Source organism: Astatotilapia calliptera, chromosome 7, assembly GCF_964374335.1.
Source record: "Astatotilapia calliptera chromosome 7, fAstCal68.1, whole genome shotgun sequence".
In the NCBI taxonomy this organism is placed as follows: Eukaryota; Metazoa; Chordata; class Actinopteri; order Cichliformes; family Cichlidae; genus Astatotilapia; species Astatotilapia calliptera.
In genome coordinates this window covers 61,243,914-61,261,157 of record NC_137428.1, presented here as the reverse complement: position 1 = coordinate 61,261,157, position 17,244 = coordinate 61,243,914, and the positions used below count along the sequence as shown (strand labels likewise).

Here is a 17,244-nt window from a genome sequence, read left to right as displayed (position 1 = left end):
GATTTGTATTATGTGCATTTATTGTTATTATTTGCTTTTATGGTGTCTGACGCTTTACCAAGATGAATATAACTCATTAAAAAAAGCAATAGAATTATAATAGACTCAACTACAGGAACTGCCGACCTGGCTAGACAGGAAATGGAGACATGTATACTTCCTCATTAACAGAACCCCGTTTGGGCCATAAACCACCATCCCAATGTGCTCGAGGAAAATGCCCTGATTAGGCGGGTGGAGGGGCATTGCTGCCCTAATGAAGGCTTCCCCCACAGTCATTTATGATATTGGTATGGGTAGTATGGTGACTAGGCCTATGGGATGAGCTGACTTACAAGAGATATGGATGTAAGTGAGCGGATGCAGTATTTTTGTATGGATGGGAGAGTTGGGCCGGGGGAATGCATATTCACAACTCATTTGGGGGAGTCAGTTTTACTAGGTTGCGGCTAATGGAGATGAGCTTGTGTTAAGAGCCGGGGGAGACGGTAATTTTACATAAAACCAAAAGAGGTTTGAAATGGGTGTGTGTGTGGTCAGGTTGTGTTTACTTTGTTCTGCCATCTTTTTTCGTTATTTGCTTTATCTACCCAGCTGAAAAAGAAGAAGATGTGATTGAGAATGACATTACTTATCATTATCATTTTTCTCTTTTAATTTACATTTTAATGAATTGATTTATGATAAAGAAAAAAAAACACATCGTATTTGGTTTAATCTTGCGGAGAAAGACTTCAGTGTAGATGTATTGAGATTGAGTTTTGAGGTTAATCTGCATTTTTGTGCCTCACTTGTTAAGAGGGCAAACTTTAATTCCTGCTCTCTGACAAATGCAGGCAAATTACAAAAAAGTTTTCGGCCTTTTTTTCAAAGGATTTTATGAGCACCACTATAAATTTTTGGGAGAGTTGGAAAACGTTAATAGACACAATGTTTTATTTGCACAGTCTTGTGTAAAAAAGCTATTATGCGGGCTGGATAATAGGATTTACATCGTGTTTATGAGGCTTTATTTTTTGACCAGTGGTATTGTGCGTGCCTTACACTCATTACGATGCTTTGCAAATAGAGTTGCATTCTAATTTAGTCATTTTGGTGATGCTGTTGGTACCGTTTGCCTTATAAACTTTCAGTAAATGCAGTGGGATTTTTCAGATTTTTAAACTAGGTTGTGTTCATTAGGAAAAATAAGTCTTTGAAGGAAAACGAGACACATAAATATAGATTTCAAGGTCTTACAAATGCCTTGAACAAATGTTACAATAAGCTAATCCCTCACCACCATTGTTTCCTCTCCGCTTCCTAATTTCTCGCTTTTTCTTGACTCACCCCTCGTCGCTCCCCCCCCCACCATCGCCACAGGAGCTACCTGAGGCCCTTGTGTCCACCTCATTCATCACCAAGGTTTGATTCCTCTGCTTTGAGAGAGATTGGGGGGGAAAAAAGAGTTTAGAAGGAAGAGTAAAGAGTCATAACAAACCCTCCTCTGTTCTCTCCCCTTCTTTTCTACCTCCCTTCCTTCAGCGTGTGAGGGAGAGATGAATGCAGCTAGTGGAATTAATTGCACTCCGTTACTGAAGATCAGCAAGTTTGCACTGTTGGCGTGCTGATCTGCCATATGGCTGCCCACTAGGTGAACACTTTGATTAATGTTGCCCACTCCCCATTTTTTCCCCACTAATATTTGATTCTGATAACTGAAACTCAGCTCCTCATTCTTAGTCTTTCCATCTTCACTCCTTGCACCCCTCCTGTTTGCCTTTTGTTTCCCTCTTTTTTTATTTATTTTTTGCCATGGTCACCCGAGCCATCTGTATTTGCAGATAAAGTTCGGTCTCGCCCCTCTTCGTTATATTTTTGTTTTGCTTACAAAGAGTTTGTGTGATGTGGCATCGGTATCTGTGAGCATCCGTGAGATTAGAGTGAGAAAGAAAGGCCAGAGTGTTTGTTTAAGAGAGAGCTTTGGAGCTGTGGGTATGTGTCCTTCGCACTTGATTAGGCCCCTGGTGTGTTCAGTGGTTCTCTATTAGCCTCCTCAGCCTCTCGTCTTCTACTGTGCAAAGTGACTACTCTCATGCCCAGAGGTCTAAGATGCACACACACACACACACACACACACACACAAACCATGCACACAGTCAGATAGGACAGTGTGCTGGGGTCCATGCAGTAACAAGGAGGTGAACAGATGCTGGAGTCACAATATCAATAGGGCTGACTGTAGGTAATAATGCCTTAGCAGGGTCCAGCCATGAGACAGTGCTAACTAGAGAGGCAAGTCTCAAGTGGAGCATTCACTATCTGCAAATCGCACCATGTGGCTGTGTGCGTGTGTGCTTGTTTGTGGGTGCGCATACTCCCATTACACGTTAGAAAGAGCCTGATGTTGCTGCAGGGGTGCAGCGCGGCGATGTCAGTGTCATCATCAGCTCGGAGACAAAATGTTCTCACCTGAGGTCACAAGTTCACATTTGTTTTCTTTTTTTTTTTTCTTTACCCCCCTGCTATAATGAGGCAGCAATTCAGAGCACTATGCAGACATCTATGCGGGAAGATGTATTACGATCACATGGGTGCTTTGTTTTCCTTCTTTTTTTATGGCCTGTTCTTGCTGCTCGTCTATTTTGGTCTTCCTCAGTCTTGTTAAGTGCTGCCATTCTCCGGTGTTTGGATGTGGCCCAGAGGGCCCTTAGCGAAACCAGGGGCTGGGAATGAGCAGCGAGCCCCAGCCAGGGGGTGCCCATGGTAGACTGCCAGTCCCACTAAATCTCGCTGATTACCTGGGGTGGCTGTGGTGTGATGGGGGTGTTACCAAGGTGCTAGGCTCTCCAAAGAGGCTGATTGAGATGCAAATGGAGGCCATAACTCAGAGGTAATGCAGATCTGAGCACCCTTTGCCTTGTCCGTTCTTGCTTACCTCACTCTCTCATCGCTCCCCATTTACCCCAGCATAGGAGGAGGCACTGTTATCGTCTCGGGATAAAGTTAGATATTTATCATAGAAGGAGAGAAATACTTGGCTAGGGCTGAGTATGGGAATTGATCGTGGTTTTGACTCGACAAAAGCTCCACAAACTACCAAGTTAGCTCACACATCCCTGCATTTAGCTACATCAACACAAGTGCAGATGCACCTGAAGAGACCAGAATGTTCTCCTGTTTCTTAGACAGAACAGATGGACACTATAAAGTGTGAGGGACTCTAGGCTTGCCGGTATAGAGAGGTGGAATGAACAGGGGAGGAGGAGAGGAGGAGTAATTGCATAGTCCTTTGCCGAATTGTTCTGTGGATGCAAATTTAAATCCCTCCTATTATTTTAATAATCTGCCTTTTACTGCTTGTGCTCGGATCATTTGTTTGCAAACCAGGTTATTTGGAGAGGGAGGCTCGGGGGTAATTTCATGCTTTGGAGCATTTATATCTATAACTTAATGAGGAGAGGGCCTGTTGTTTCCTGGTAATACACTGCTAGAGGGGAGCAAACTTTTTATTCTCCGTTTAGGGTACTGTTAGAGGGCAATAATGTGGGATTACTCTGATGGAATTAAGGAGCAAACTGAGGAGAGACCTAATGTAGCTTTGGGTGATAGACGAAAGTAATACTGATGGTTTAGACGGGGTTTTTTAGGTTCATGGGTTGTACCATAGGAGGATGAGCTTTCCTGTTTGCCAATCACAATAAGCAGATTTCTTCAGATTTTAGCTCTCCTTTTTTCCATCGCATCCACATCTAAAAGAAGAAACCTCTTCATCAACATGCTCTGGGTGCACCAGTTTATAAAATTCAGATATTGTCACTCAGTTAGCGCCAGGGCAGAAAGTCAACCCAGTGGTCCCAGCTCGAACTTAATTTGACACAACCTTAATACATTTAGCTGAGAGACAAAAGGAAGACGCGCCGTCTACAGAAAGCAGCACGCAGTCTTGCGAGATGATCGGGACTCTTAATGCAGTTACTTTTCTTCAGTGGAGCCAAAGACATCGTGGGATGGAGTGATGGAGGGGAAGGTGTGCGTCCACGTCGTCCTCTTCTTTCCTTCTTGCTCGCTGTCACTCCTTCACTCCTCCGTTCCCCTGTGTAGGATCGCTCCTCCTGCAAATTGAATCAGACTGCATGAATTAAAGCAATAATTCAATTTGTTTACAAGGCATCATTTATTCTCTGTCACGCCAGTGTTCTGTTGACGATCCGTGGCTCGCTGACCCTCGACCTCTGCTGAGGTCACATGACGCACTTATTATATTTTTCAACCAGAGTCTTTTAGGCTATTATCAGGCGACAAGGGGCTAAAGATACATGATGAGAATCCTATTATTCAAATCTGCCAAGCATTTTCACTGAATGCAAAACTACCCTTATCAGCAGACAGGACAGATCATGTAAATCGTGCTTCAGCACCTGCATTTGCGGGTTGCTGATGAACGTGCTCCTGACTTTGGAAATTGAAGTAATGTTAATAGTAAAAACAAACACTCTGATGTCAGATGGTGCCTCCCTTTTATCCCTTTGCTAAAAGGTCACTCTTACATTCCCCGTTTGTTGCACTCGTGGTGATAACAGAGTATCTCTACCGTGTGATTTCATACGAGAAAGGGCAAGATTTTCTATCCCAGAGAGAAAGAGCAAAAGGCACCATCTCCTGTCTTTCCAGACTAAACTATTGTGACAGTGGAAAATGGTAAGCAGTTTAGAATATTGCCGAACAAAAGAGCTTTTAATCAAAGTGCATACCAGACCCTGCGGAGTATAAAACATTCCCTCATCAAAAGGCCTATTATACACTTACTCACATCAAAGGCCTACACGTTCCTTAATTGCAAGATTCTTTTCTTATTCAATTATGTTATGCTTATGTTTTTATAACGCTGATACAAAAAAGGAGGCTCGGATAACCAAATCAAAGGGGCTTAATTTATTATCTCTGAACAGCCGATGTGTGTTCACTACAACAGTATACATTTGTGTAAATGGTTTTGGTGCTTTACCAGGCCTCTGGATACTGAGATGGCACAAAGCACGAGCGTTTCAGGAGAAATTAAACAGAGTAAAACTAGCAGGTTTAGATAAAGCAATCACATTACTGTCGCACTTGAAAAGAACGCATTATTTTGTACTTGAGCGAACGGAGCTTTATTGCTGACACGCCCAAACAGAAAGTTGTATATACAATATAAATGCACAGGGCCTAGGAGTTTTTCTCCATCTCTTTTGTTATCTAACCACAACATAATCAGCAGCTAAGTCTGCGTGCGCTGTTCAGCCAGACACTAAAGTCCCTGTGCAGAATTGCAAAATAAGTTGGGTGTAAATATGTAATTGCCAGTGCTTATTCTGAGATCTGAAATATTAGGGAGCAATATGGAACGCATTAAAATCCTGGTTGTTAGGGGTATCGGTTACACTGAAGACATGCAGGAAAATGTGCACTGTCTGCGAATCTGGCGGAGATAGAGGGGGTAAGATGAGGGGGGGAGATAGGAGCAGGAGAGGGTGAGGAAATGGAGAAGAAGAGACAGAAGAAGAGAAGAGTAAGATGAAAATCTCTTGATGTCTTTCTGAGAACATAGACACATTATTTAAATCTCCATCACTTTTTAATGTAAATCTGATCAGGCTGTGCCCTGGATGAAGGAGGGGAGAAGGGAAGTAGAGGCAGAAATGGAGACACGCACACTGACACAGAAAGCTTTATGATAAAACACCGTTAGGATTGAAAGCTGGATGTTGCTATCTGACTTCACACTTGATTCTTTATGAAACATAAACAAAAACCAAAACGATTTTATATTAACCGTCTTTTTTTTCTTCTTAATGAAACAACACTTCCACTGTGGTGAAATATTTTTAATGTGCATGTTTGTATATATGGGTGCACGTGTCAGCTTGTACGTGCGTGCTTTATGTGTGTGTTTGTGTGCAATCCGATATCTGCCTCAGGCCCCATGGCCCTGGTCTGTCTGCATCCGAAAAGCAAACTCTGCAATTATGATGACCGCCCTGTCCTTTTCATTTCCCATCGCTGTCTCTCTCTCCCTCTCTCGTTGTCTGCTCTTATGCCTTCCCCTCTCTCTGTCTTTATTTTTCCTCTTGTCTGACCTGTCTGTCTCTTTGGAAAGGTAGCCAAAGTCTCAATAGCTATAAAATAACGCCAAGCTCGATCACCTCAAGTTTCAATGCAAAATCATCTCGCTCTTTTTCTGTGTGTGCAGTCCGTTCACCTCACAGATAGCCTCCAAAAAGTTGCTCATCTGTATATTTACATGGCCATTGTTCATGTTTACTAGCAGTAACCCCCCCAAAAAGCCAAACCCCAATAATTCCCTGCATAATTTCTTATATATTGTTGTGTGAATTTGGTTTTATCTGGTTGCACGTTAATTTAGATTTTTGGAATCACTTTCTAAAAATGACAGCATATTCTAAGACAGTTTTTGCTGAATTATATTATGCTGTATTATAATGCATTGTATGCATTACAGAAGCTGTTCTATACTCCCGCTTTACTACATTAGAGGGAAATATTGCACTTTTTACTTCACTAAATTTATTTGACAGTTAAAGTTAAAGATTTTGAAAACCTGTAATGAGCGTATAAAATGTAACGCCTCACTATTCAGTAAAATTAAATTACACCAGCATATAAAGTACTTAAAACTGTTTCACCTCTACCAGCTATACCATTAAAATTCTGCTTACACATTAGTTAATAGGTGTTATAAAAAGTAATTATGTAACGTTGCCTCTGTAATGACTACTTTTGGTTTATTTAAATTACACATTGCTGCTAAAAAAGATTGAATTTAATTATTCGTATATTTTTGTACTGCTGCTTTTACCCATTAAAGTAACTAAATACCTTTTGTTTTACTGTTCATCTTTAAGTTCTTTTAAAGTCATTTTCTGCTCAGCGCGCTTTTCTCCAGCTTTCCGCCTCCATGTGACTTCCTGACAGGTTTGAATGAATGATTAGCTCATTGAAGTGCTTACTAATTCACGCATTTAATTAATTACAGTTATTAGAGCCGCGCTTACTAACATGGCACGGCCGTCGCTGACCAGAAATGTCAACTGAGTACTTAACCGAGGCCTGGCCTTTTTGCTCCCCGCGCGCGTGTCAGGTGCCCCTGATGCCCACGTTACGAGCAGCGGCACGTGGGCGCCTCATTCTTCATGTTTCTCATCTGGAAAATCATCCCATGTCCTTCCTTCACCTTTCCCATATCTGCCCCTGCAATTGCTTGATTTGTAACTTGATTTCAGGAAAGGGAAAACCTGTAGATTATCCAGCTTTCATTAGAGGGGAAAAACCCAGTCCGTGTCAGAGAAAGAAGAAATCAATTTAATACAGACTTAACTGGAGGAAATTGCATATTCTGCCTGTATGTGCTGAACAGGCACTTTCTCTTCCTCACCAGAGACCTGCCTCCCTATTAATTGCAGTGTGCGTGCATGCCAGTGAGTAAGTGGATGTGTGTGCGCGCGCGTGCGGGCGTGCATTTTGTTTGTTTGTGTGTGTTTAGTGTTTGTAATGTGCAGAACGCGTGCTTTCATTTGTGCGTTAGGTGCTCGAATGCATGTCGTTACCTGAGTGTGTATTCAGTCTTTTTGTCTGTGTGTGGAGGTCAGTTCTCAGACCCGTGGTAGGGCACCCAGCCAGATGTGTCCTTTTCTTTATTTGCGATGTGCATGTGCGTTCTCCACACGTGGGGTGTGTGTGTGTGTGTGTGCGTCTAATTTCTTTGTCGGTGTATAGCGCATGCATAGGCACAAGTGCATGTGACTTAGCCAGGTGGAGAGGAGATTGGTTGGTATTTATGAACAAACGTCATAATTGTGACAGGATGATATATGACCTGCACATTCCACAGTCCCCCCCCCTCCTTCCTTCTCTCTTTTTCTTTTTGCTAAAAATATATATCTATGATATGAGTCTTAAAAGCTGATGGCCAATTTAGTATGGTGTGTTGCGGCCAAGGTCATAGAGATCTGAGTTCCTTGGTGTTCCTCCCTCCGAGGCCTGTTCTAATCTACAGAGCAAGAAGAGGGGCTCAAAGTCATTTCTCTAATTGCTTTTATAAGGTGCCCTTTTCACATGGTGTCTTCCCTGCTCATTCACTTTCATCGCCATTACAACACCTTACCTCTGCACCTGCTGGTTAGGATATGTCCATATTATACTGCTGTTGCTTTATATTAATATTACGAATCTCATATTCAGGAGTGATACTTCAAACCACAGGAATTCGACACTGCGTTGTCTTCCTTTACTCGCTTCTTCTCCTCGTCTGAAGCGTTAACCGGGGTCTGCGGGCTAAGTGTTTTGTGTATATATAGGGGTTTTTCTGATTCCTTAAGTGTTGCCTCTGCATTGGCGATCTATAAGAGGCGCTGAGGTGGTGAGCAGCACAAGGTGAGGGAAGATGGAAGCAGGGGTTAAAGTATGAGAGTGAAGGCTGAGAAGGATAAGGGGAGAGGGGGATGAGATTGAGTCTAGTGCATTAAGACAGTGTATTATTTGGTGGTTCCACTTGCTTGCGTCCATTAGGGGTGGCTTCTGTGCTATTAAAGGGGTCAGCGAAGTGTGTGCACCTGTGTGTGCCCACACGTGTGTGTGTGTTTTAAGAGTTAGTAAAGTGGTCCAGTATCTTATTGAACAGGATGGGACTCCCCTGCTCTAATACTTCTTCATTTTATTGGATTGGATGGCCCCGGTTATAATTGTATTAGAGCGCTTCCCCATCTATCCTCTCCTCCTTCTCCATCTTTCTTTCAGCAGTGATCACATGTCATTCCTGGGTACGCCGCGGAAAAGAGCAGGATAGAGAAGGAGAACCTCTGCAGTTGCCAACTTTCTGTATTCACCGAGGAAAAGTTTAACTGTTTGCCTCCATCCTTGCTCTTAGTCCTTCCTTCTCTCCTTCCTTATGGTGAAAGTCCTAAAGGTCATTGTCTTGTTACAGATAGCTCGTCTTCTGGGTTTGATGGCAGGTGACAGGTGAGAGGTGTTGGCAGCAGCGGTAGTCTGAGGCATCAGGTGATGTTATCTTCACGGTGACCTTGCCGATTTCTGTCCTGAACACGTGCCTGTTTTGCGAACGCGTAGACACGAGGACGCTCACTTTGCAGCGGTTTCTCATTTTTGGAGCTTATTTACCGCGTTTCTCTCAGAATTAGCCTTTCTGTTTTAGTTGTAGCGATAGGTTGTGTGTAGCTGGGGGGCGGTAAGCACTGTCACCCTGAGCCGAGCTCTGTGGTGTTGCCTACTCAGCGATTGCTCCAGAGTTAACCAGAGAGGCTTCGCTGCCTCTCACTTTTCCTTCGCCCTTGAAGAGACCAGGAGTTGTCAGGGTCCTCATAAAAACCCTGAACGATTGCGTCTATGCGTTCTCCGTCTTTTTCTACTCCTTTTTTTCTTCTTCTCCTTCCAAAACCTGGCCATCTGTCTAATTGTTCACCTCCATCGCTTTAATGCTTTTTACATGCTTTTTCCCCCTCTTTCCAGGCAATAAACTTTATTTTCTTCGCAAGACTTCAATCTGCAGGGGGAGGGTAGGCGGGCGGGCAGGCAGGCTGCTCACCTTCTCCCTGCTGGATTTGCTCCAGTGGCCCCTCTTCAACCCCCCCCTCTATCCTCCCTCTGGTCTCCCATTACTCCATCTCTCCTTTCCTTTCCCTCCATGTCTCTAGAGAAGAGGATATGTGTTCGTCAAGCTGACACCTGCTCTCATCTTCTCTGCTGGTCATACACACATAGAGAGCTATCCTGTTGAGGAGGCCTTATAGTGACCTGTTAATTATCACACTGCTGTCTCTTCTGACCTTGTTCGGAGGTAATGCCTCATTTTTCTCACAGTAAAATGAACAACTGAAGATGATTTCTTTTAAACATATGTGTTACAAATGAGGTTTTCCTACTATATTGTTACTTTGGTGACCAAATATTACTTTTCAATCCACCTGCATTTATGTGCATGTATACCTTGTGAAAGTGGCAAAGAGTATAAATGCACACTGCACATATAAGCAATTAAATCAGACAGTTGTCTCCTCTCACCTGTGATTACTGCTGTGTACAGATCATATAAGCAGGTACCCTATAATCATATCTATAATAGCCATAATCAGCCCTTTAATGCTCTGTAATAGCATCCATATAATGGCATAGAGTGGCATCAAGAGAATAATTCAGGCATAGATAATGGTGTGATAGCGTGGTTTTACCCTTGAGTCACAACATTGAATTTGTTGTGTGCGTGTGCGGGTGTGCGTGTGCCTCTGTATGCATGTATAAACACACCCTGGGGCAGTTAAGGTGTCTGTAAAATGCCTGAAGAATCACATTTCCATCAGAAGATGCTCTTAACCCTTTATTGTTTTCTTTGTGCTCACTGCTCCATGGAGCGTCCTTGCTGTGAGTGTCATGTGTACTTAGCTGTGCTGAGACAGACACGCTGAGGAAAGACGTTCCCATATGACACCCAGAGACAGGAGATCAGATCAGAGGGGATGCAGGGGAGCAACACCAGTGGTGGCGGATGGCGAGCTGAACGCCTTTCCGGGTGTAATCTGAGCTGACAGTGTTCCTCTGGGATGGCGGGTGAGAGGAAGGAGGAATACCTGGTGCTACTGTGCCCAGAGACCAGAGCATGAGGGATGCTCTGGAGTCTGGAATCTACATGCTCCATCTCAATTCATGCGGCACGCACTCGTGCTAACATATGCCAGAGTCCCATGTGAGCTCATATGGGCAGGTAGACCGAATCTGGCTTTTTTGGTCGAGGGCCTCAGCAGATAAAGGGAAGAGTGGGGAGAGACAGAAAGGCATGGAAAGACTGTGAGTTGACAGACTTGATGAACCCCGTTGTATGATTTTATTAAACAGATATGGTCCTTGCATGCATTTTTGCTGAGGCCTTTGCCCTGCAGCACAATGCTACAGTAGGATGGAGGGGATGATGAATATTTAGCCTGTCTTCAGCAGTGTGTAAATGCAGCTATGCATTCACTTCTCAAGTCATTTATCTTTTTCTTCTTCTCTGCTATCTGTCTGCCAACATATGGTGTGAGATGAGCCACACCCAAACATGCAGGGAGAGGACACTGTCACTACTTATGAGTTTCTTAAGAGTCTTTAGACAGGACGGTAACTGGAAACCTGGATTCTCATCAAAGTAAAAGTGGGGAAAACATGGGGACTACAAGCAAAGAGCGATCACTCTTCCAGGACTTGAATCACTGCATTGTCCTGTGAAATAAAACAGAATGCAAACATTCAGCCTCTACTTGTGATCACTATTTCCTTTGACAACAACGATTAAAATGGGCAAAAAACTAAAAAAAAGTCTTTGAAATGTCTTTTAATTTGCTGTTACGTCTGTATTTTTCTGATCATATTGTTTTCTCTTTCTCAACAGCACAAAGCGAGAGTTGAAGCAATGATGTGCAACCTGGCTTCTCTGCGCAGCGTCAGGGAATTTGCTGAATCTTTCAAAGCAATGAAGCTGTAAGTATTAAACACAATGTTGTTCATTTTCATCCCTTCCTTGTTTTGGAAATGCAGGTTGTGTGTTTTTTAGGATCAAGCAGGCGTGGTGTAATAGATGCCGTTTATAAATTTTGTCTCCTCTTACTCTTGCCTTTGAGCTGGTCACAACTGAATTCAGCTGGCATTGGTCCCACAAAACCACACAGTAAATGGTGATGCTCATGCAGGTGCCCTGCATATGGAAAATTGCCCTGCGTGATGTTGGACCTGGACAATCAAACAACATGGAGAATCTCCAGTGTGGAAAACACAGGAGAAGAGTTTAAAAATGATTTATTAATTAAAGTTATGGCAGAGTGCCCAACTAAAAAAAATGATGGCATTTCCTATTAGTTGCTCAGACTTATTTTTAGTCTAAAAGCAGGAATAAATAAACAGTTAAGTTTAAAACTGTGGGGACTAAATAGCGTCTTTTATTTAGGACTAGCAACTATTTATCTCTTTTATTATGCCATACTGAAAGGACATCTAAAATGTTACTGATGGACACCATATGGGCAAGGCCCCAGGAGTGAGTGTGTCTATTTGTGTCGATTTGCTTGACATTGGTCGAACACACTTTATGGCACTTATTTTGTGGTGGTCAGCTTTTATAGCATGTGTCTTGCGTCCCGTGGCCGTTCGTACGGTTGCTATTTTGGGGTCATAATTTCTATCATCCATACGGCTCATCCACCCGCAGGTCTCTAGGCAGGGGAGTGTGTTTTTGTGTGTGCGCAGGGGGTGTTGGTGTCAAGGGAGCCCCTTGGGGAGAGGCCGGGCAGTCATCGCCCGTAGCAGCCCTGGGGCAGGTTATGGCCATCCAGGACACGTGTCTTGGGTCACAGCCAAACATCACGGTGGCTTCCCTCACTCTGTGTCCTATAGTTCCCTCCCTGCGCTTACATATATCCCTCCCACCCACACTCAAGTTATGCTGGCCTCCTTTCAACTCCTCAGTCCTCTCACACTTTAGTTTTTTTGCATATCACTGTTTACAAATGTTTTATCTGCCTTAGTTTCTCTTTCTTTCCCGTTCTCTCGTGTCGTCTCTACGTCTGTGTCGTTCTCTCTCCACCTCAGTATTTTGGCAAGGTTGTATTTCTTCATTAGCCGTGCTGTTGGGGGGGGAGTGCGGGACTCCCAGGGGACGTCAGAGTACATTAATTCTCATCAGAAGGCGAACAGAGCAGAGTGGAGGCTGGGAGCTCTGAGCTGTGAATGGCACTGGGCAGCTGTCTGAGTCTACCACCACTCTATTACTGCACGTATGTCTTCAGGCATAACATGCACAGGAGTGGCAAACACAGCACGCACAAATATGTGCATACAGACATACGCGGGCACACACACACACACACACACACACTTGTAAACACACAGAGACAAACAGACACAAACACACACACATGCTCATACGCACATGCACAATAATGCTCCTGCAGCGTGTCATTGACAGGTGAAATGTAATCAGAGTCTTTTTCTTTTCCTTCTCTCGTTTCTCACTCTCTTGCTTTTAAGTGCTTTAGTCAGTGGCTTTCACGCTGCTTTGTGTTCCATTGACCCCGATTCTGCTTTAATTGCCTGTCCATTGAAATGAAATTACCTGGATATTGATATTGTTGAATGTGGCGCAGTTTCATTGGGATGTAATTGATGGAGGACGGCACTGACAGAAGGCCCTAATATAATTTCTACTGAACGGTCCGTAATTAACACGTGGAATTTGTTTTCACCTCTGATTTGTTTTTACTGAGTTCAGTTTTAATTTCAAGCATTTAAAATGTAATAGGGGATTTTTAAAAACTAAACAAACAAATGAATATAACTAAAAATAATATACAAACCAGACAACCTTCGTCCACAATTCTTCCATTCATTTATACTCTTGTAAGGGTTGGATTATTTTCTTGCTCCCTTATTATGTTGCTTCTGTAGTGCGAGTTTAAATGTGGGTCAAAATGAGTGGCGCTCTCATATCCACTGTATATGTGTTTGGAGCAAAGTGCATCGTTAACGACCAGCAGTACGAGCCAAGCTCACACAGGCAATCTCTTCCTGCTGGCCTACATTATCATAGAGGTCAGGGGTCATACCCAGGGGGGTTATTTAAAGTAAATATATAAACTGATGTCTCCCCGTTCGGTAGTTAACACCCTCGTTTGACCAGCGCTGAGATTGCACGGTGCACACAGTGTTGTGTGAGGTCTTAATGTGGACAGAGGGAATGTGGTGTGCAGCAGTAGGCCTATTAAAGACATTCATTAGACCTGCGCTTATGAGAGAGGGACTAACTGGTGGGCAGTCGAATTAACAGGCCTTTTACATTACAAGCAGACTCACCAGAGGCCCATCTGAGCTGCATGGGAGAAATCGCTGCACTGACCAGAGGAAAGTTGTTTATTTGTGGAGTTTTTTGATCACCAATTTGTGATGCTTTGTTTTTCTTTTGCCTTTACAGGTCATAACATGCAATGCTAAAGAGGTGTAAGTGCCGTAAGCGTTAGTTTAAATCAACAGCTGCAGTGAAAGGTTGAGGAGGTCGGGCTTTGTGTCTGTGATATTACTGCCCCTAGCCACTAAATTAGGGATGGAGCCAAGAGGTTTGCACACTGTTACTGTACTTCACACTCTATTAGACATGTGAACACTGGGGCAAAAACAACCAGTCTTTTTTTTTTTTTTGCCTACTTTTAAGCTTAGAGCGATTTCTGAGCAAATTTCTGAGCATTACAGCAACTTTTACTCTCCTATCTCGTGTTATCAGGATTAAACTCAGGTCGCAGAGGTTGTTTATTTACGAATGTTCTTTTAATTAAGTGAGTCTTCCTCAATTGTTTTATTTTGGGCGAAAATTTAAATATCTCACATTCCTAGTGTGTGCGTTGCCGATAAAGCGCTGAGGTCGGCGTTCTTTAAGTTGACTTGTGCCTAGGTTGGTGCTCTTTAATGAACCTTGTGTGTTCAGAGGCCTGAAGGTGATCGTACAGTACACTACTATGTAATAGCATGGGATGGCTCATTATAGCAAGGCATAACAATTCACACATTAATTTTCCAGCATCCAGTTTTTAATTAATCCAGTAGGCAGTCTTAAACACAGGGTACACAAATTGCCTTCGGCCTCATAATTAATTCTAATGGAAGAAATTAAAAATTGGTGGGGTGTGTTTGGATTGTTCGACTGTGTTACTGTGGTTTTGAGCTCGCTGGAGCGACGCTGTCACCGACAAGGATCTCTCGCTGCCCTGACCAATCCAGCAATCTCCTTCCCTTTCCGTGTGAGCGGGAAGCGTTGCTCAGTCGCCCACACGGATTCTGCAAGAATAAAAATGCTTTGCATGTCTCCGTCTCCTAAAACATATGCTTTCTCACTGGACCTTTTTAATAATGCCAGCTCCTTTTTTATTCCATGACTTAGCGCGTGGTTTTTCTTTGATCTGTTTTCTTCTGCTTGGCCTTTCTGAGTCGATGTGTTGGTAGGTTTGGTTACTCAAAGTGCTTCCACAGAGCCAGTATCAACATCCATTACTTTCACCACCCCTGTGTGTTGAAACTGTTTGAGATTGCTTTTCATTGTGGTGTTGCTCTTGGATCCCAGCCAGCTGTATTCGGTATCTAGAGTAGCTGTGTATCCATAGGGAGTTGCACTGGAAACCTCTGTATCATATCAGCATTACTGATGCTCTGTCTCTGGAGACCTCTAAAGTCTACTGCACTCTGGAATAAGAAACCCCGTTTCCTCTCTCTGCTTTCATTTTTCTCTAATTCTCCTCTTTTAAAAAAAAATCCTCCCTCTGTCTCTCATTACATCTTCTTCATCCTGATATGGTAGGAAATCTTTTTCCTTGGCCGTTTGTTTTCACTTCACAATCAGTCAAACATGTTTTGTTTTTCTGTTTTCTTCCTCCCATAGGCCGCTGCACATTCTGGTGTGTAACGCAGCAGTGTGCACTCAGCCCTATATGCTGACTGAAGACAACCTGGAGTCCACCTTCCAGATCTGCCATCTGGGTCACTTCCTGCTAGTGCAATGTCTACAAGACGTGCTGCGTCGTTCAGCCCCAGCACGTGTCGTGGTGGTTTCCTCTGAGTCACATAGGTAAAGAAAAGGAAGATTGACTAGTTTTGTGTTAGTGAGTATAAATATGTTTGATTGTTTGTCGAGAGGTTGCTGTCTGTATCAGTGAGGTCTTTCCATATTAAAGTCACGTTGATAATTGCCCAGAACTAGCCTGTCTAGTCTTCAGGAGTTCATCGCCAGTCGTGCACTTAAAGCCGCTGCACTGGCTAGTTTTCCCGACGAGTTGACAGATAAGACTTTATGCGTATTGTCAAACATGACAGCCTCACTCACTCAAACTCATTCCTTTCCGCATGCTGTCACTGTGAATTAAACGTATCATCAGCATGATGGATGGCCTTATCAGCTAAAATTTACTTTGATCAAGTATCTGCTCTTTTATGTCTGACCCCCCTGACTCAGCCCTTTCCTCCATTTTTTTTTTCTCAAGGAACTCCAAAGGCTCAAGTTTTTCTGTTATGCAGCAGACAAGCGCAGAGTCTTGCAGTAATCTGTAAGCCCAGACCCCGAGCCATGTATTTTAGAGCCAGTCCCTGTCTGTGTGCAGCATTGATCGTGGCTTCAGTCAGTCAGACGGCCAAGCAGTGATTGATTGGAGCTCGGCAGAGTGACCTGAGACAACGCGAACATACGCAGAGTTATTCTAGCAGATCAAACAGCAGCACTATTACAGGGGCCCTCATATGAGTTATGTTATACAGGCTGCCATGCATGATTGGGCAGGAGCAGCAGAGGGGATGGTTTGACACTCAGATTCACTTGGGGTCACTTTGCTATTACAAGCTGTAGGAAAAGTCGGAGGAAGACGGAGTAGGAAAAGCTCATGGAAGGAAAGGTTGCCGTGAAGGGAATATTGACATGTGATTGACACAAAACTTGCTAAAGCAGTAAGAAAAGTGGGTACAGGCAAGTTTTGATTGTGTAAAAACTGTCGGGTTAGAATAAGGAAGATGTGTACTATTTTTATGTATTTGCAGTGGTAAGAATGCACAGGTATTCTCCTTACTCTTCACCCTACAGTTTGCTCTCCTTTTCTGCCTCACAAACACTGCCTCTCTCCTTCTGTCCTCAACAATCAGCAGTGGCTTTAACCCCTTCAAAGCAGGCTAAAGCAGAACCAGAGAGAGTCAGTTACACACTAACACAGACTAGAGAGAAGGAATAAAGGAGCAAAAGTAGACAATATCTCATATTGCATCTTCCATTCTGTCCACCTCATTCCAGACCTATATTACATCCACTGAAGTCCCTCCCTTTTTTGCTTGTGTTATTTTCACTTTCCGCTGATTTCATGTTTACTTACTTAGCCTCCCCTCACAGGCAGTGGGTGACCCATGACCTGGCAGTATATTGTATTCCCTAAGCCCCTTGTCCGCTTGGTAAAGCAGTGACCTGTAAGGGACAGGAATGGAAAAGATGGACGCAGGAGTAATGGCTGGACACTTTATCAGTTTCCACCACAGGGGCTTACTGTGGAATTGACCCAATACAGGTTTACTTTACTCTAGTACTACATCAGATCTGGTCAAACGAGAGATCATATCCTTAATGAAATTACCTCTGAAATATCTAAGCTGCAGCTCAGAGACAGTAAACGACATGTTTGAAAACCAAAATCTCGACATTAATATCAC

At 43.4% G+C, this 17,244-nt stretch overlaps 1 protein-coding gene across 3 annotated transcripts in view; it reads left to right on the top strand.

Annotated features, from left to right (window-relative positions):
* Positions 1-17,244, top strand: part of wwox (WW domain containing oxidoreductase) — a 135,957-nt gene that overhangs the window by 25,859 nt on the left and 92,854 nt on the right. For all 3 annotated transcript variants that reach the window (XM_026176192.2, XM_026176194.2, XM_080304789.1), the window contains exons 6-7: positions 11,417-11,505; positions 15,443-15,628. In XM_026176192.2, coding sequence (XP_026031977.2) covers positions 11,417-11,505; positions 15,443-15,628 — 275 coding nt within the window. The remainder of the gene's footprint in view (positions 1-11,416; positions 11,506-15,442; positions 15,629-17,244) is intronic.